The sequence below is a fragment of the Amphiura filiformis genome, chromosome 17 (genome assembly GCF_039555335.1).
Source record: "Amphiura filiformis chromosome 17, Afil_fr2py, whole genome shotgun sequence".
NCBI lineage: Eukaryota > Metazoa > Echinodermata > Ophiuroidea > Amphilepidida > Amphiuridae > Amphiura > Amphiura filiformis.
In genome coordinates, this window is record NC_092644.1 from 51,772,878 (window position 1) to 51,794,560 (window position 21,683).

Sequence of the window (21,683 nt, forward strand, 5' to 3'; positions counted from 1 at the left end):
AGTAAAATCTTAATGATAAGATAATGCTTGGTTTTTTAGTTCTAGGCGATTTTAGGGTCGCCATCTCAGTAAAACACAAAGACTGAATATAATGTAAACGCTATCACAAGTACATGTGTTTGGGATAAAATGTTAATTTGTCGCAACTTGTTGCACAAAATCAACTTAAGTGAGAAACGTTTACATTGTATGTTGGAGCATAATTAATATGCCACCATTTTTACTTACATCAGAGAAGACAATCCGTTCTATTTCACTAGAAACAATTCCTGCCAGATGATATTTCCATGTTTGTGGAGGTCGCCATTATAATTTTGTATTTTCGGGAAATTCGGGGTTGGGCGATACTTGAAACTTCCGATACCGCCGATCGGTACTGTGGGTCGATACCATTAATTGGTATAGGACATACGATAGGCTACTTTTGACAGAATATAATAGAAAAAATAAAATGTATGATTATGAAACGTATTGAAAACAAAAATATTCGAAAATTGTAAACAAATAATTATAAGCAAATATTCTAATCTTTCATTCTCGACTTCAGGCCGGGGGGGGCACTCGGTAACTTTGGAGGTGACGCGTATGTAGGCCTAGGGCTGGATAAGACCCCCTTTTTCAGCATCGCTGTCACCCAAAGACCATATTTTTATCGAACCCCAACGGTTTTAGTTTGTATTTATATTATTTATTTAACATAGGCCTATATTTTGTTTGTGATATTTCAATCGTTTTAAAATTTCAAAATAATCCCGGACGGTTGAAGATGAAAATTTACTGAATTTAGCGAATGCAATGCGACCACCACCTGATTTTTCCATTTGATCTGTCACCCAAAGACCCTTACAAGTTCAATTTGAACAGCAACTTTCATTTATCACTGATTTTGTTGCTTATTTTGAAAAAAAAAACAAACAATGAAATTTGAAGCCATTTAGAACTAGAAATTGATTTTCGAGGTTTTTATGGCGCTGTTCGGCTCTCACCCAAAGATTCCATTTAAAAATAAGGTCATGTTCTCACCCAATGACCCCATATTTTTTACATTTTGCTCTCACGAATGCCCCTTTGTGCGGTATAGTGATTTAATTCCAATGGATTGTCCCGGGATTGTCTATGGGATATACTCAGCGCATACCATGGCGTGATATCATGTGTCGAGATATTTCGAGTGATAGAGGTGAAGTTTATGATGTTGTTTTTTTTGCAAATTTCCAGTGTTTCTCGCCTCCAAATGTATTGGGAACTTTCATAATGATTGCATATTAAAGACCCATTCAGTGATCCCAGCGCAAGTGTAAAAAAATTAAAATTGTTTGAAGGATAAGTCATTCAAATTGTCATTTGGTATTTTTGAAATGACAAATTTGGCAAAAAACGGAAAAACCCAGCAGTAGGCCTACTGACGAAGTTGAAGCCAGTGGCGTAGCTGCCAAAATTGCCTGTTTGGGCCCCGCCCCTGGCGCTATCGGGCCCCGCCCCTAGCTCAAGGAAAAAAAAGAGGAAAAGGAGAGAGAGAGGGAAAAAAGGGAGAGGGGGGGGGGGGAATGGTACTACCTATATAATATCAAAATGTGTTGCTTTTCTCTCTCTCTCTTCACTTTCTCAAACCACCGGGAAAATATTTGGGTAAACCTTTTCGGGCTGTTGAGGAAGGGGCGGCTAAAGTTTTGTTTGGTGGATTTGGCCCTCCCCCCCCCTGGAAAAAAATCCCAGCTACGCCACTGGTTGAAGCCCCATTCAAATACACAGTAGCTAATTTAGATACTATCAGTATCTAAATTACAGATTCGTGTAAAATGTCTTTCGGCTGAGCCACTCGCATAGGCTATGTTTAGCAGATCTATGACAATGACAAAAGTACCGAAATCTGAATTTTGATGATTTTTACGATCTTCTGGATGAGCAAATCACTGAATGGGCCTTTAAAATTTTTTTAAACGATCGTACATTAGGCTTTAAAAAGAAAGTTGTAAACTTGTTGCATCTAGTTGATTAAAGTGATGTTTGCTACTGGTTTTATTATCACCTGTGTTGTTTGTGTTTACGATTAGTAATCCCACGAAGAGTAAGTTTAGTTCATCATGTGGTAGGCCTACAGCCACACGTACCCCGCATCCCCTGAACAAACATATCCTACTCATTTCAGGCGCGGTTTCAGGGGGGAGCGCCGACTGGCCCGCTACCCCCCCAAGAAGAGAAGAGAAGAGAAAGGAGTAGAGAAAAGGGAGAAAAGGAGGAGAGAAAAGGAAGGTTAAATTTCACGTAATTGAGTATAGGGCTATGCTTAATAAAAACCCGCAGTAGTCGGGTCGATTGGAAGTAGGTCCTATAATAATTGGGCTTGAAGGCGGGTCCGCATCCTAAAAGCATGTGCAAATTTCTAGTGCGGCCCACCGATACAGGGTCCGTCACATTTTGCCGCCAAAGTCATTATCCCTACCGACTTCATCCCGGCGATTTATGCAGGCGGCTTTAACCATGTTTACTGAATCTCAAATTTTGAAAATTGAGTTCGGGCCCTTTTTTTTAAAGCAATTGTTTTGAATGGTGTAAAAATGATGCACCAAATGGCTTGAATTGGACCTTCATTTTGCAAATTTTTCAAACTTTGGAACATCCGTCCTCAGACAGCGTAGTGGATAAACATATGACCATTTTCGCTCTTCTTTCGACATTTGCAAATTTCCTATGTTAACACAATTTATAGGGAATTAATTTTACAAATTTGTGGCTTTTTCAACTAAAATTTTACACTATAGCCTATAGTGCCAAAATTGTCCACCACTCAATTAGATCTTCATTTTGCACAAGTTTCTTACTTCTGAGGGGGAACATCCCCCCTCAGACAACCCCCTGCGTCGTGCAAGCGCGCTCCGCGGCCATATTTTTTTTTCATTTTATTTTATTTTTTTCTAAAAATTCGGCCCCTGCACGCCACCCCCTGACTGCTCTAGATGGACAATCAGTACCAAAAGCTGGTATCGCCCATCCCTATGGAGATTGCCTACGTACTATCCAGGCGGTGATGGAAGTGATATCGCCAATTTTGAGGTCGCCATTGGATTAACACATAATTATGAAATCTTCACAAACAATTCTAAATTTGTTATGTGGTGTCAAAGCAAAATTATCTTACTCTAAAACCGTCGGGGTTCGACAAAGTACCCCACTGCAAGTATGTTAATTTTCCACTTGTAATTGCTAACCGTGTATTTTGAATGGGGCCGTCAGCCCTGTATCTTAGTCGCCAGCCTCGTACGACACGTGTTGCGCTTCCTATTCCGCCTGGAAAAAAAAAAAAAAAAAATAAGCGTCCTTATCAACCAATCAACTTTAAGACAAATAGGTGAAAAAAAGAACACTTTTGCGGGTTTTTTTCATAATTTTTTTTATTTCACATGATCCGTGCATATATCGCCTAGCTATAAATGAAAAAATATTTTTTTAGACCAATCAAACCAATATATGGGTGTAGTACGGCCTTAAGTCATGAAAGTCTATAAATATAATCCTTTCCCAAAATGTATGAATTTTGAAACTTTAATGACTGCAAAGAAATGGAAGAGGAAGTCAATCCATATTTTTTATCATAGTTTAATAGTCCTAAATCTACCTGTAACATGTGTAATGAACTTAATTCTTACCTATACAGAATTCACGGGTCATTTGATCATTATGAAATGTGTCTTCTCATGAATCAGGTAGTCATGGAAACTTTTGAAAAAATAATGTATAAATCCCAGTTATATCAATCATTCCATGTCAATAGTTTACATAATTCTACAGAAAATATTTGACATTGAAATAAGGAAAAAATGTGATTACGTTCCACGTACACTTGTACGTACAGGACTTTTGCATTTTGATAATAGTAGTGATAAATATACAATTTCGGTCCAATTTAATTTGATTATTCTTTGCCAAAAAAGTTATTAACTACATGTATATCTCATATTTGTCTTTATTACACAGTCATGACAATAACAAAAAATAACAATAACATTAGGCTCCTCAACATGTTCAACTCATACTGTCATAGAGTCTGTCGAGATTGTTTATACTTTATAGTACTACGCCTGATGAAGGCAATTTATTAAATCATTTTTTCTTTAATTATTTTGAACATAGCAATGCAATTTTCATGATTTTCCGACATACTTTGGGCCTCTTGGTACTAATATTGTAAATACAGTCCAACCTCTTTTATCCGGCCATGATGGGACCATGGCATTGTCCGGATAAGTGCAAAATCCGGATAAGTGAATTACATGTAATTCTGTATTGAAAGTTCCAAGGACTGAAATTGTGACAACAAAAGATTGTGCTAATATGGGATAATAGCACTAAAAGATAGCTTTAGAGTGCTTTGTGCAATATAGATGTCATTCTAAGCATTCAGAGCATGGAATTAAGGTGTTAAATCATCAAAAACATGTTTTCCTCTGAAAATTTCACAGCTGGATAACAGAGAGATCCATATAAAAGAGGTCCGGATAAGAGAGGTTGGACTGTACCACAACTTAGAAATGTTAAATTTGAAGAGTATCATTTTGGCGTATAATTGTATTAAACTGCCTTCTTACACGGCCCATCAAGATCTAGTACAATAGGACAAACCATCCTACCGCTTTAGTGTTGACTAAACACTGCACTTACTTACATACACTGTAAAGTGAAAGTATGGTAAGTGTTACAATTTCAGCCATGAAGGCTCTGCTTTCATCCATCTGAACCTCAAGCTGAACCCCTTATTTCATTTTCGCTTTTGCTCAGGGCCCCTGAACCCTCGGGCCCATGGACTTCGTCCACCCTGTCCACCCCCTTGGTATGCCCCTACTGAAAATACTAGTCAACCTAACAGTTTTAGGTGTGTTTGTTGCGACTCGCTTGCTTAGGTTAAGAAAACAACCACATAGTATAATGAAAGACAAAGATAAAGACAATTTATCGCGTCTGACGTCACCTGTCAATCAAACTCGAGCACGGTTTGTTTACAAAGTGTCGTGATGATGACTTGCTGAACGCGGATTTATAACTGGGCGCCGTATTGTTAATTTTGCACCTTTCGACATGCAAACCATCTCAAAAGTTAGGTCTTTATAGTAGGAAACTTTTCTTTGGTGAAGGCACCATGTCCACAATGCCTAGAAAAGCTGCTTTTTGCCTTGTAAAAGTACGAAATTTTTTGCCATTTGCTGCTATTCCTTTTCTCCGATCAGCACCAGATAGATCGGTCTTCCTTTTACGCGCTGATTAACCTGTGTAAACCAATCAAGGATCTTTCTTTTTATCTGTGTCTTTAATTATACTTGCTTTGGGTCCATTTTAAACTTATGAAAAATATCTTTTTTAAAAGTCCTTGTACATGGTTGATTGCAACTTGAAATACTAGTGCCCCTCTCTCCATCTAGATATATTTATAAGGGTCATTTTTTTCCTCCTTGTGCTCATCAAAGTTTAAAACAAGTAAGACATACTGCATTCCCCCCTTCCACTTTGTAAGTAATAAATGTGTTTAGATAAATTACAGGAAAGGTTTTTTGTCTTGACTGACTCATAAGGATATTTTTACTGCAGGCTTGCTAAATAGGCAATACAATACAGTGTGAACTAGACCATTGACTAGACATCCAATGATATACAGACAGACAATGTGACAAATATAGGCAAATATCATCTCTACAGGCCTACATTGTACATTCATGATATTTTTTATGTATTATGTTATTTTGTGCACAGAATTTGATAGGGTTTGGGCTTTGGATAATATGTCAATTCCTTTTGAACATGCCAATTCAAATTAGTGTTTCTGCAACTTTCCCTTAAATCAGTGGGATTTTTTTTCTTCTCAAAACGTCTGATGAGAGAATGTAGATGGAGCTTACCAGCTCTCTGCACATGGGTGTCAACTGCAGATGATAAGTTTCAATTAAAAAAAATCGAACATTTCAGAATTGTAAAGTTTTATTACTATATTTGGAATCAGAATGAAAATTGCATTAAAATGAGTACAAACATATCTAGTATTGGTTCAGTGGTTCTTGAGATAGAGCTCTTTTAAAATATTTTGAGAAAATATCAAAACTTGGGACTTTATAATTATATACATATATATTGAAGCCTATTTTTAGCATGCAGAGCATTAAATATCCTGTAAACTTCTGAAGTTTGGACACAATACCTCCTTCCATTTAGGCTACAGAAATTCAAACATTGAAGCAATTTCCAAAAAATAAAATAAAAGCAAGAAGAATGGTTATTATCATTCCTAAAATAGGCGGGGTCAGGGGTAGCGCTAGAACTAAACACTCCAGTGTCCGCAGGGACCCCGAACTTGCAGAAAATTAAAAAGTAGGGGGTCCGGAGTAGAGTTTGGTGAGTCTAAGTTGCACAAATGCAGCATAAATAGTATGTCTGCTACATGTATAGCGCTAGATTGAAAAACTGGGGGTCTGCAGGGACCCCTAAACTTGCAGAAAATTTAAAAACAGGGGGTCCTAATTCTATTTTGGTGAGTCCGGGACACCAAAAAGCAACCTAGCGCTACCCCTGCGTGGGGTATAGACTTTTCTTTAGTATGATTTATGTTCTACGTGTAAATGATTCTCATAATTAATTTGACATAAATGTACAAAAATGTAGTAGCTATATTTTCTGCAAGGGTGTACTTCCCATTCCAGAAAAATACAGCGCTAATTTGTTGGTATTAAAAATATAATATTATCCAGTTCTGCCAAATGAAACAAATCTTGAGTATATATGCCAAAATGTTGCTCTAATTTTCAATTTTATGTGTTACTTCAATTAAAGGAGTGTTTCGTGATCCTAGCATCCTCTTTTTATGACATTTTTCAGTACATATCCACGAAAAAAGCCTATTCCCAAAATTTCAGTTGATTCCGCTTTTTGCGCTTTTGCGAGTTATGCATGATTATGTGTATTACACTGCTCCATAGACAACGTTGTAATTTCGTTCTGGTGCACCAGAACGAAATTCAAATTTCACGATATCTTTGCAAAACTAATTAATCTGCAAGAAATATTTTGTACATAAACATTATGTAGCCAGAGGTTTCCAGTGATATAAAAATCTCAACTTTTTTGAGAAAAGTGGGGGATGAGGCTGTGGATCACTTAAATGCCCTTTAAATGATTGGTTATATTAAGAATGATGTATTTTCCACTGATTAGAATGCATAAATTGAAATTATACTTCTTACACAGCAAGCATGTGAAAAACACCCTAAAAATGCATATTTTTGGCCCTTAGTATTTTATTTTGTACTTTAATAGGCCTCCAGTCCATTTAGTAGTTTAGTACCTTGAGAGCAATAGGCCTACACTGTAAGAGCTACATGAATAACATTAATATTCTTGTTTTTCATCAAAGATAAAAAGTTACCAAAAGAAAGGAATGACCATACCAAAATAAAGTGATATTCATCCTCCCGGTATTCATCTTTATGTTCAACACTAGGATGTGAAATCCTACAGGGACCTATTTACAATATCTTACAATAATAGTTCTTTTACGGGTCAGACACACTATACACCAAATATAGCAAGGAAAGCAAACTCCCTGTCAAGAAAGGTTTAACACCCCAGGGTTACACTCTGTATGAGGTGTAAAGATCCTGGAAAATCCAAACAGGAAACCGTGTTGTTTTTCTCTGTAGGGCGGACAGATCAGCTGCTTAGGAGACTTGAACTGTGTCTCAAGATTATCAATTAATAGCCTTTCTTCCAGTAAACTTTATAACAAACTATACTTGTACATTTTGTAGTACAATTTGTAATCTTGGTAGTCGGACACACGCTCAGGAATCAATGTTCACAGATTCCAGGTGTTTGAACTTTGCATTTGTTAATGTGATGTTAAACTTTGATGGTTTAATAGTCATCTTTATGTGCTGCACTGGTCACTGTGGTTGCCCTAAATGAACTATGTCAGGCCTTAGTCATGTTAATTATACCATTTTAATTAAGAAATTAGTGCTGTTGTGCATAATTAGACCCAACTGTAGATAGACATGAACCAGTCTCACAGTTGTTCTGTCCATTCAATGACATAATTCTCTACCCATATACTGTACTATGACTTGAGGGCTAACAAGAAGTGTGATGGCACACAGAGTGGACCATTATGTATAGATAACCTCTATCTTACCCTTTACTTTAGTTCATTTTTGTGCTGGCTGAGTGCTGGCCCAGGAGTGCAGGTAACACATCAGATAATCTGTGCTTTGTACAATATTGTTCAGTGCAGAAACACACTTGGTCCACAGGGAGGGATCAAGGATTATAAATGTGGTGGTGGGGGGGGGGGGATACACGCAATCATTCTGATTTGTTTTTACACAAGTTTGATATCATGGCATGATTTTTCTTGATAATAGCTTAATTTCCTATTTTCCTTTTTTTTTTGGGGGGGGTACACTTATCACAAATGACCATATGGGTATGCAACCCCGGAAAGACCCCTGGTTTTGGACCATGCAGCTCCGAAATTTTGCCAAATTAAACCAAAGTAGAGTGTTGAAAGACTCCTGATTTTGATCATTCAGCTCTAAACATGCTAAAAGACCATTAATTGTTCATTCCTCACATTTCTCACATTATGCGCCAACAAACTGATGATGTGCCCCCACATGGCATGGTTCAGGCTTTGCCGTTTAAAATTTGTAGGGGAGCTTTTAATCGCTCTCCTTGAGTGCTACAGGAGAGCACAAGGAGATCATTATTAATGTACTGTATAATGGTTATTGTTACATCAAAGGTAGGCGAGCAATAAAAAGCTCTCCTCAGCTTTATTTGAGGGGAGTGATGGGCTAGCTCTCCTTAAACGGTAAAGCCTGGTCATCAGGTTTCAGATTGGCTACTTATTTGGAATATGAAAATTAAACAAGAAAAATTAATAAATCTGCCCGTCCACTATTTGGCCCAGAAAATTTGTGAAGAGCAATCAAACTTTAATTCTTGGCCCTATGAAATATCTCATATTTTTGTATCTTTGTAGACAATTGATGTGGACAACTTTTTGGAGAATCCTGATGTGTTGTGGGTTCTGATGCACAATGAAAAAACAATCATTGCACCTGTATTGGAGTCATCTACTATGTATTCAAACTTCTGGGGAGGAATGAAGGAAAATGTAAGTATGATCCCTAAAGAGGAAGTTCCCCCAGAGCAGTTCTTCTGGGGTGAACCAAATTCAGGGAGTGAAATGTCCTTGATCATGTTAAGAAAATGTTGCCAAACAAGTGACCCTGGTGTGGTATAAACATAGTCACTTGTCAATTGTCATTGATTAATTTGATAATCAGGCAGGTTTGGTTCTTCCCAGAAGAAGAACTATTCTGACAGGGCTTCCTCTTTAAGGGCTTGGTCATCCACCTTTGTACAGTATCCGTCTGATATCAAATCATTTTGATTTTTGAAATTTGCGATATATTTATAATACAAATTTTATGGCATATTATTGAAAATTGACATTTCACAGTCCTGGAAGTAAACTTTATAAATCTAACAAGATGTGCTGAAAGTGTACATATATGTAGCTGGGAGTAAAAACCGACTATAACAACTTTGACCTTTGGTATTGAAGATATACATAGTTTCATAAAAGTACTTCAAACATGTACTTCAAAGCAATTGCAATTGCAAGAATAACAATGGATGGTCATTATTGTTAGCCACATTGAAACAAAACAGTCCACTCCTTAGATAGATTCATAACACTTGAATTAACATTAACCATCATTATTATGATAAAAAGATTTAATTTAAATAAAATGGGTTTCTTTCTCAATCTAGCCCGGCTTTCCCTTTTAAAGGGAATTTTTATTTGAAACTTCATTGTATATCTTCAATATGAAAGGTCAAAATTTTCATATGATGGTCAGCTTTTCCTCCCAGGTACATACACATATCATTAGATTTATAAAGTTTACTTCGATGCATAAAGATGGACTCCTTCACTATCTATGTCGTATGCGGTGAGCAAATGTGTTGATAGATACAGTCTGCATTTTTAATATAGCCTATAAGCATAAGTCGCTATAGTTCATTTATAAGTCATTTTACATGCTGTGAACATTATTAGTATGTCCCACATGGTTTGAATTAAAGAAAACATTTGCCCTACATGTAAGCCCATAATGGTTGTGATTACCGTGATTATGTTCTTGTTTCCATACTGATATGCTGTTGATTATGATTTGCCAATATCCAAAATATGTATGTCATTTTGCACTGTGGTCATCCAGGGTCTATGGGTCATTTTGCATGCTGTTAACATAATTAGTATGTTCCATGGGGCTTGTGGCTTGACCATGACCCTGAAAACAACATGTAGGGGCCTAATTTGCTGCTCTCCAGGAAGATTGAATGAAGATTTAAGCCATAACGTAATCTTTTTTGATGAATGTGGATTTTTTTTTCAAACCTGAATTTTTGGCATAATTATTTGTAACACATGTCCCAACTCACATGGACACTTCATTGGAATGAGGACAAGTTTTTAGGACAACAGAGTAATTTTGAATTAATGTCATAGATCTTCCATAGAACACCACAGTTAAACACTCGCCAAAATAGTAAATGGATTTTCTGGGTGGATTCTGGATCCATTTTGGATTTATGGATTTTGCATCATTATTTCAGAGCTTTTCAGCTTAATATGGACAGAAAACCTTCCTGATAGTTGTTACTATATTATTTCATGTTAAGAAAAATATAACAAAATTATAATTTGACTGAAATCATAGGCCTATATTATGGCTTTAAAGATATGATTTCTGTAAATCAACTCCTCTTTTGGTGAAAATGTACATCTTTTCATTTGATGTAGCAGAAAAGGATAATTTGACTACCTGGATGGATGGAGCCAGGTTGGTCAATAGTACGATGTGCATTATGTGCAGTCCCATAGACCCCTCTGTTTTTGCACATTTGCTCTCAAGGACCCCATATCTTTCATGTTATCCTCAAAGACCCATTCCCTCATCCCACACAGATCCCATATATTTTTCTAGGCTCCTAAAGGGCCAATTTTTGCCCTCAGGGCCCTTTTTGTGGACAAATTGCTACTGTACAAAATCTGCCCCCAGAAGACCCAATTTTTAGAATCTGCCTGTGTGAAGGAAGCTATTTTTAGGGTCTCAAAAGGCCTTAATTTTTTACATTTCTCCTAAAACATTCCATTTTTTTAGTAGGATCTTACTCGAAGATACCCGTTTTTGAGCATCGGCCAATAAAGGACCCCCATTTTTAGCATTTTCCTGACTGAAAGCCCCCTAATTTTCATACAATTTCCCCCCAAAGACCCTAATGTTGACAGTTGTTACCACACATACATGTGCCTTTGGAGTGCCTGTACATGATGAGTTACCTATTGGTGCCACTTGGGAGTCATATATTCATTGGATTTGACAAATTGCAATGAAAATAAATATTCTGTGTTCTACATGCTGTTCATGGGAAAGGTGAAGTCCAGATATTGTAAACAAGCTGATTTTTGCTCCAAAATCCAAAACAATCTATTTAACCCAAAGATACAGGTTCTCCATGTTTCCCAAGTTTTATATTTCATGCGATATGCTTTTTTTGCACGCAACATGCCAGAATGCTTAATGGTAATTATTTTAAGCTTGCATATTAAAGGGTTTAAAGCAACCCAACAAAAACATGCATTTTGCAAATAGAATCTTATTTTGAGTTGACTGTGCAAAGGGTCAACATGCCTTCATACATGTGTATACCTATCTGCTTTACAGGGGGGGTGTAAAATGACCCAGAAGATATACCACATTGGATAAAAAAGAAACCCAAAAATATATGTGTTATTCATGTTCTAGACTTTGACATGAGTTGTTCAAAATGAATCTTAAATTTTCAAAAATTCTAGTCAATTTTTACAAGTTTTGCTAAAATCACTAATTAGCACATTTCCAAATGAGCACTTTCCAGATTTGTGGAGAACATTGAAAAAAAATATGCAACCTAATGCCCCTGCAAGAGACTTTCATGCCGCTTACCTCTGTGGTGAGCTGCATGGCATATCAACCCACAACAAGCCTTGATTGTGTTCATTTGTCTACATTGCATGTGCACAAGGGTAGTGCTAGGTTTTCAAACAAAGGCTCAAAAATTGGAAATTTGTGAAAGTATGGATCCAAAACAATAGAAACAAAGGGTTCAAATGACCAAAAAAAAAAAAAAAAATGTTCTTAAAACTTTTATTCAGAACATTTTAATAACATGTTGGGTTATAAGATCATGAATATGTTTATAAAACGTTATTGTAAAATTTTATGGGCAAACATATTTGTAAAATATTCTGTCAACAGTTAAATAATATTCTGTTTTGCATCATGTTTTCAAATATGTTTTATGAATGTTATTGAAACGTTTTTATACCCTAAATAAATATAACCCGACATTTAAACCTTTTCTGTACAACGTTGTGTGTTTGCTGGGCCTTTAGCAACCTCTAAATGGTAATTTTATGTGCCAAAAGCTAAAAGAATGCGCATATGACCCCAATGGCGCAAGTTAGTGCTACCACTGCATGCGCATCACGCTGCTCAGCGGTATGAAACCATCTTAAGAGCCTGAAATTGCTACCCAAATCTGCTGCACATCCCAGTACCCACCTTTCAACTGACCAAGTTAATAATGATCCATGTCTTTGATTTATTCATTTATTCAAAATGATTAATTACTTAAATAATTTAGTAAATATATGTATAATTTTTTGCTTTCTCCTCTACAGGGCTACTATAAACGAACAAATACCTATTTGCAAATAATACGACGTAACATAACCGGAATATTTAATGTGCCTATGGTTCATTCTACAGTACTAATAAACTTGAAGCATAGTGCAACAGAAAAATTGACATATAAGCCACCACCAAGCTATAGACAACACTTAGATGATATTCTCATATTTGCTTATTCTGCAAGAGAAGCAGGTATGTAAGGCAGGGGAAAATGAATTATTTGATTTGGGCTACCGTCGCCCAAAAAGTATGGTCGGTCAGTTTATTATTTTGATTTCATGTATTTTATTTTAAAAAAGACAAAAAAATGTATCATTTTCATATGTAACATTATCATTCTGTGTCCACATTTTATTTTAAAAAGTTTTTCACAGCTTTAAAGGAGGATTTCGTGATCCTAGCATCCTCTTTTTATGACATTTTCAGTAGATATCCACGAAAAAGCTTATTTCCAAAATTTCAGTTGATTCCGATTTTATGCTTTGAAGTTATGCATGATTATGTGTATTACACTGCTCTATAGACAATGTGTTGTAATTTCGGCGAGTACCCGCTAGTCCGAAGGTTCGCTAGTCCGAAGGTTCGCTAGTCCGAACACGTATTTCAATGGAGGACGTGACGGTTGCTAGTCCGAATTTGCAAAAAGGTTCGCTAGTCCGAAAAAAAGGTTCGCTAGTCCGAAGGTTCGCTAGTCCGAAGGGTTCGCTAGTCCGAATTTATTAAAAGGTTCGCTAGTCCGAATTGTTAATCAGGTTCGCTAATCCGAATCAAAAAAGGTGCTCTAGTCCGAATTTTAAATAAGGTCCGCTAGTCCGAATTTTATATAAGGTTAAGCTAGTCCGAATGATAAATAAGGTTTCGCTAGTCCGAATTCTAAATAAGGTCCGTTAGTCCGAATTTTCTTTAAAGAACCTGATCATTCTTTCTTTCTTTCTTTCTTTCTTAAATTCGGACTAGCGAACCTTATTTATAATTCGGACTAGCGAACCCTAAATCAAATTCGAATTAGCGGACATGATTTTAAATTCGGACTAGCGAACCTTATATATAATTCGGACGAGCGAGCCTTATTTAAAATTCGGACTAGCGGACCTTATTTAGAATTCGGAATAGAGAACCTTCGGACTAGCGGACCTTCAGACTAGCGAACCTTCGGACTAGCGAACCTTCGGACTGGCGGGCCTTCGGACTAGCGAACCTTCGGACTGGTGGGCCTTCGGACTAGCGGGCTGTAACTGTAATTTCGTTCTGGTGCACCAGAACGAAATTCAAATTTGGCGATATTTTTGCTAAACGAATTAATCTGCAAGAAATATTTGGTACATAAACATTATGTAGCCAGAGGTATCCAGTGGTGTAAAAATCTCAACTTTTTTTGGGAAAAGGGGGGATGAGGCTGTGGATCACGAAATGTCCCTTTAATATCTACATGTAAATGAGTTTTGTACTAATTACACATACAAGTGTCCTGTTGGGAAAATTCTGCCTTTTGCTCTCTGGAAATGAAAAATGTCCAGATTTCCAAAATATTTACTTTTACATGTATATACTTGAAGTTTTGAATTTATATATTATTTGCATCTAACAGTTTTACAAATGCAGCTTTGAAAATAATGGCCCCACCCACCAAAAGTATTGAGAATATTTTATGAATTCAGTCATACTTGGTATTTCAGAAGCAATTTGATTTCCTGAGACTTGTTTTATTTGGATTGTAATTGTTATCCTATATTATAAGAAATTAAGAAACTTATTTTTCCAAGTCATGTGGTAAATCAAGGTTCATCTAGCTGTCCTGAGACAATCTAATACTAGTAAATCATAAAAAACGCCTACAAAATTCTATGTATAAAACCTTTATGTCCACCACTGTCCAATTAAACTATTGTCATAGCTTGGAACTAAGAAAACTACTTCTATGGTCAGACATGACACAGCATGTGAAGCTCTAACAAGAGGCAGGACTCTGCGGGTACTATAAGAACCGAAATGAAATTGAATATGAAGACTCTGTGGATATAATTTTGTCTGTATTTATAAATGTTGTTAAATGCCAGAGTAGAGTACATGTAGGCATATAGGTCAATTTAGGTATGTTAAAAATCTGCAGAAGCAGAATTGTGTGGGTGTTTGTATGATTTATTCGATTCTAGATGAATCTTCATTTAATGATAATCTGATTTCTTTTTACAATGCAAAGAAAGATGTGTATCTGTTCAGGATTTATCGGGAAATTTGGATTTTGGACTATAAATAAACAATTTCTGATAATTTTTTATTAATTAAAAAAAAAACTTTTTTCAATATTTCTGGAATTGGATAATAATGTTAACATAAAAAGAGCAAAAAAATTGCATGAGTGATATCCTGTATATAGTATATTCCCCGGACAAGCTCCCATAGATGTTATATTCCATACGCAAGCGCTTGTCAATTTGAATGATAATATGAAATAACAGTATAGCACATATTTCATCATACATTGGGACATATATTGTAGTAATGTTGGTATGGAGGAAAATACCAAATGAAATGTAAATTTCTTATTTCCGATTCACACATTTTTCAGGTATCCCTATGTATGTAGTCAATGCAGTACATTTTGGTCAGCTGCTAGTACCCACAGCAGCAGACGCTTCACTAGAGGATGAAGTGGAACAAATGCTGCATGTCAAGTTACAAACCATAGGTAAGTAGAGATGTAACAGTAGCTGCAAACTATTTAATGCTACACTAATTTCAATTCCAGTTGTGACAAATTTTCCGGTGTATTAATGCTCTACATGCTGACTATAGGCTTCAACCCCGGGCTTCAACATTAAATGTGAGATATTTTCTCAAAATATCAAGAGCTAGCTATCTAAAGAACCATTGAACCAATACTGGACTTGTTTGTACTCATTTTAATACATTTTTTTATGCATATTCCAAATATGGTCATGCAGTGGCATGCACAAAGGGGGCAGGGGGACACAGGCCCCCCACTTTTGTTGGTCATTCGGGGGAAATTGGAAGGTCCCGTGGAAGGAAAAATCTCTGAGAAATTCAGGGAAATCAAGAATAAATTCGGAGAGAAAGAAGAAAAAGAAGATTTACATATGGTGTGAAAAAAAAAGTATTTATGAAAGAGTCCGTCACTTTTGACGGTGCAACATCAAAATTTGCCCCCTCAAAATAGGATTCCTTGGCCTTTTTAAACGCTACAACCCCAGAACTTCCGGTGGCGTTGGACCCCATCAGGGGCCCTAAGGCGGGCCCCTGGACCCCACCCATGAGGGGCTTCGCGGCAACCCGCTCACAGTGCAGGCTACGCCCGCACCTTACACTCCTAATCAGACTCCTTTCGGGGGAACTGAACAACCTGGCCCTGCCACTTTCAATGTGCTGCGCACGCCACTGTGGTCATGAAAATGTACAATTCTAAAATATTTGAAGAAAATTTGAGTTGTCGTCTGCATGCGACGCCAGTTGAAAACCTACTTATACCATAATCCGTGTTTAATACAGTACCCAGAAATTCTGATAAAGTTTATTATTAAAACAGAAATCTAAAAAGTAGATGACATAACACCAATGTATAATTTGTCAAGGGAGATGCGGACCACGCAAACACTTCAAGTGAATAGAAGCATGAAATGAGATTTTCTAAAAGTTTTTCAAAAATGTTAAAAATATCCTCATTTATTTTTCATTATTTAGCAGCAAAATGTGCAAAATTTAGCAAATATTTATACAAACAATTAAATGTACCATATTGCCTGTATTGCATTGTATATTGAATAGTGTATAATAAATACTAACATTCTGTTTTTTCTCCTTGCCAGTTGAAAACCCACCATTACCATCATCGGTGTTAATGCATGAGCCAGTGAGACCGGTAGATAAGCTTGGTTTTGATGAGATTTACATGATTAATCTTAAGAGGAGACCACTAAGGAGACAGAGGATGCTGCATTCATTAAAATGGCTGGGTATCGAAGCCAAGGAGTTTGATGCTGTGGATGGAAAGTAAGCTAAATAAGAAATTCAATCACTCATTTTCAGTAATATTTGAGGCCCAGTCCCAGGGTGTGCATAAGTTCGTGTTAGTCGGAACATTCTGATACTAACTTGTTGGGGTAAAATGTTTAAATCCCATCATGAGGCGATGTATCAAATGGGCATGCTTTATACTTATTGGGTTCTTCTTTAAGCTTATTGAGTGTACAAATGTACCTTCATAGTGTGCATATATATATAAATATCAGATACACTTAGGACTCAAAATCACCCACATTTTATCTTATAAATTTGGCCATTTGATATTGTAAACTGTGTGTTAACTTTCAAATACATTTTGAACCTTAAATATGTATAACTTTTGGAAACAAATTGGTAAGCTTAAAGTGAACACAATCAAGTAATTTACCATCAGAAACTCACATACATTGTAGTTAATTGAAACTTAACACAAAAGAAACCTGTAAACCTGACCTCGTTAATCATGTTATGTTACATGGGTAAACAAATACTATATGAATGATCCTAAATCCATATACAAAGGCACGGATCATTAAATTGCATTCAACATTCAACTCAAAATTTGACCTTGAGTTGGAATATGAATTTTTGTACACATTTATCACATGCTGAAGTGGTTGTGAAGGTACAAACATAATTTTATAAAAATAGAATATTAAATTAGTAAGTAGATAGGCTTTCACAACGGGATTCCATAACAATTTTGTTTTTTATTCGGGTGCGCCGTCGGATACCATCGGATCAGTCCTGATCAGAGCCACATCTGACGAAAGCTTGACCAATTTCACACAGTGACTCGCTGCACCAGTACTGTAGTTTTCACACATTGACCGGCTACACCAGTAATGTGTTATCCGACGGCGCACCCGAATAAAAATCAATTGTTAGAATATTAAATGTTTGGGTTGTCATAGATATGTACTGCAGGATTCATATCACAGATGCTAACATTCATTCATTCATTTGTGGTTTATTAGCACAATGCATTGTAGCCCGCAGGCTAAATTACAGCAAAGTTTACAAAGTTTAAAAGACATATATACACAATTAAGAATATGATAAAATGCAAGTGAACAACAAAATAAATAAACAAAATATTGCAGCAAACCCTATAGCACAAACCATACGAAAGCAAAACAAGTTAATAATCCACCCCAAGATATCCAACCCAGACTATAAGCACACAACATTTCCACAACACAAACCACAACATCAGCACACTGGAAGGGCACATAACACTCACAACAGTTGCACACCCACACCACTCCGCATATGACACTAGACACATCCTGAATTATACCACAATCAGAGTCCTCACACCAACAAAACTCACATATGATAGCCTATCCTTCCACCCCTGCACTTTCAATACAACAATACAAGAAGATAATATCAAGAATGTGGAAAAATAACACATCAATATAAAAACAGCTGCAGCATCCTGAGGACATTGTTGCATCAACAAGATATCACCCCAAAACTTCTCATCACAAATATTTTTACAGCATTTGTTTATTTATTATGATAGGTCACCATGCAATATCCCTGCAGTTACTTGTATTTTAGGCTGTTAGTCACAACTTCTGTATTGGTTTTAGAATCACAATACTATTGCATGGATTGTTTGGAAGTGAGTAAAATTGACACTGCCTGATGCTTCTCAGCACCCTTTATGAAACTTATTTGGAAATTACTTTTTTTTCAAAATTGAAAAAAAGTTGTATGTTTTAATTACTGTTGCTTCTGTTGAAGGGACCTGAATAAGCATGTCTTGTCTCAAGATGAGAGTAATGACATGTTGGATTTCGCAGTGCCAGTTTCGAATCGTGCACATTAACATAATCCCACGTACATACACAAGGGTAGAAGGCGATTTGTCTGTGTGCTGGTGACGTAATCACATATCACACACTGATGGCACACTGAGCCACTCTCAACAGCTCTCAACTTGCGACTAGAGACACTGTCTTCATGTCAAAAGAGTAATCTTAAGTTCTGTGGCCATAGGGAATTTTGTGTAAATCCAATAGGAGACGCGATATCAAAGAGAGACATAACCTTTCAGTTTTCTTCATATTTTGTGGACATTTCTGAAAAATAAAAGCAACTTCAGAAAATGTAACAGATTTTGTTGGTTCTTGCTGGATTTCTGAAAGTTCTTGTTAAATACTAATATTACTCTTTGAACTACTCCTGAATTGTCAGAATCCCTATACTTGAACATATATGCCCCAACACTACGCTAATACCTTCTTTTATCTTTGGTTTGCATATTGCAGGGCTCTTACTAGTGATGACCTCATCTCCATGGGAATAGACATGTTGCCTGGTTACAGGGATCCATACTCGGAGAGGGTGCTCACTAAAGGAGAGATTGGATGCTTTCTTAGTCACTATAAAATTTGGCAAGAGGTGAAATACAGAAAATATTATAATATTCATTTCTCCTGAAACTTATGTTTTGGTGTACTTTTTTCACAACTTTTTTGGTGAGCTGTGAAAAGAATATGTTTGTTTTTATCAAGATTACTAAAGTGCAGTTTTGGATGAAGAAAGATATATCACTAAAAAAGACCAAAATAGTGAGATTCATTTAAAAAAAGAGCCAAAATGAGATTATTGGCATTTGAAATCAAGGTTGCTCACAAGTCTTGCCATATCTAGAAAATGCATTTTAGGCAGCAAGTTAAAAATGCTGTTCATTCTTCCAGAAATTTTCATTTTCGTATGAGAATGAAATTGTCAAATGGGCTACAACCCAGCAAACACAAAAATGTGTTTAAACTTTATAACATGTTAGAAACACATTTTGGTTGTGGTCAACACTAAACAATTCCACTACAACATTTCAAAAATGTTATTGCAAATTTTTGTGGCAAACATTTTGGCAAAATAATATGTCAACAATAGTAACATTATGTTAGAATGTTTTGCTAACCTTAATGTTATATATACTCTATACTTTGCAGATGGTACAAAACAATTACCAAGAAATTTTGGTGCTAGAAGATGATGTCAGGTTTGAGGAAGGCTTTCGACCCAAATTGATGAATATTCTTACAGACGTGGCTCTAGCCCAGGTTGATTGGGATATAATGTGAGTATATTAGTACAAAAAGATGGGGTCCTCATGCACCACTTTAATATAATTGTCTAACTTACTTCTTTATAAACCTCAAGTTGTCTAGTAAAGGAATTTCTATGTTCCCATCAACATTCTGCGGTAGAACTGATGAATCAATTTAACAGGAAAATTGCCATTAGATCCTACAGAGCTATAATTTCTTTGCCATGTAACATATTAACTATACATTACGGTTAATGGAAACCTTTATTGTGATTTATGGATTGATTCCTGCATAAAGGAAGTATTATAAGCAATGAAGTGATCATCTTCCCAATTTGGTGCTTTTTATCCACCAGAGACATTATGTTTCCTGGTTGTCTGTAAGTCAGTCAGTCCGTGTTTGTGAGTGCAATTTCTTGTAACTGGTAATCCGTATAGTGATGTGACCTGGTAGAGGGGTTACAATTGGTGGTCTTCAATTTCCAGCTACCTAAATATGCTAATTAGGTAGCTCCTTTGCATAAATTAAAACTTGTGAGCACAAGTTGGTTAATATGTCATTAAAAGTTTAACTCCCAAAGTTCAGCACACTGAAATGGCTGTAGAGTTGTTATCTGTATATCTTTTTTGTCTCTTACATTTTAAAAATAAGAGGTATTGTTCTGTTTGTCTCCATTTTCTTACCATCCAGATATGTCGGTCGCAAAATTCTGAATATAGATGAGGAGCAGTATGTCTCTGGCGTGCGTAATTTTGTGAGACCAGGTTATTCATACTGGACACTTAGCTATATACTAACACAGAGAGGGGCAAAGAAACTCTTGGCTCAAGAACCTTTAGGAAGAATGGTCCCTATAGATGAATACCTGCCCATCATGTTTGATAAGCATCCGGAGTAAGTTTTTACCAAAAATACTTTTTCTGTGTCTTGTGGGCTGTTTTAAGTGTGTGGTGTGTATTTAAGCATTGCTACGCACTTCTCTGTGATTGGTCACTATGCAATCTGCAGTTGACTAGTCAACTTTGCTCCACCTGTATTGCCAAGGGATTGGCAGCGTGCACACCCAGATGCAGAACACAATACAACACAGACCAAAAGTATTTTGAAAAATATTGCAGTTAAGGGTGGAATGGATATGCTATGTGTTTTGTCATGAGTGAGGATAATACCGGGGGAGGGCGGTAATTGCAGTTTGGTTTAAGAATCTGAAAGTGGACCCATCACTAATTCACTATAATTTGGTTCATCTCAAGTTTGGTAGTGATGTATTTGCATATTTCGTTGGCCTAAGCAGTGAATCGCGCGCGTCAAGTTAATCACGCAAAGTGTACACTCACACGCACAAGAGCGATTTGTCGGCACGCTTGTGGCGCAGTCGCGAAAAGCATTGACGTCACTACCGAACTTGAAGTGAACCAAATTATATACCAAATTTTTGACCAAATTTAATACATATTGGCAGAGTTTATGATGTTTTTGTGGCACATTTCCGTATGGCCATTTGTGCTAAGTACCCCACCCGGTAACATCATAAACATGAATTTAAAGTTAGCTCCCCCAATCATATTAATAATAAGTGTATAACTTCAAGAATAATTGAAAATCTCATATAGCTGCACATATGTTACATGATCAAGGGAATGAGTCACATGTCGACCCAGGTCGAAAATGAGTTTTACATAGGTTCCTAAAGTGGACATTTAGAGTTTTCAGAAACTGAAAAACCCATGTTGATATGACTTTCCTTTGCAAATTTACGTCAATTTATCAAATGCTGAAAACAATGAAAAACAAAAGAATTTGAACACTT

General features: G+C 36.4%; 1 protein-coding gene across 1 annotated transcript in view; it reads left to right on the plus strand.

The window, feature by feature from the left end:
* The window catches only part of LOC140137944 (procollagen galactosyltransferase 1-like), a 36,081-nt gene that overhangs the window by 6,875 nt on the left and 7,523 nt on the right, over nt 1–21,683 (plus strand). Inside the window, 7 exon segments of the mRNA XM_072159750.1 lie at nt 9,020–9,154; nt 12,776–12,977; nt 15,355–15,474; nt 16,610–16,793; nt 19,085–19,217; nt 19,775–19,902; nt 20,564–20,767. Coding sequence (XP_072015851.1) covers nt 9,020–9,154; nt 12,776–12,977; nt 15,355–15,474; nt 16,610–16,793; nt 19,085–19,217; nt 19,775–19,902; nt 20,564–20,767 — 1,106 coding nt within the window.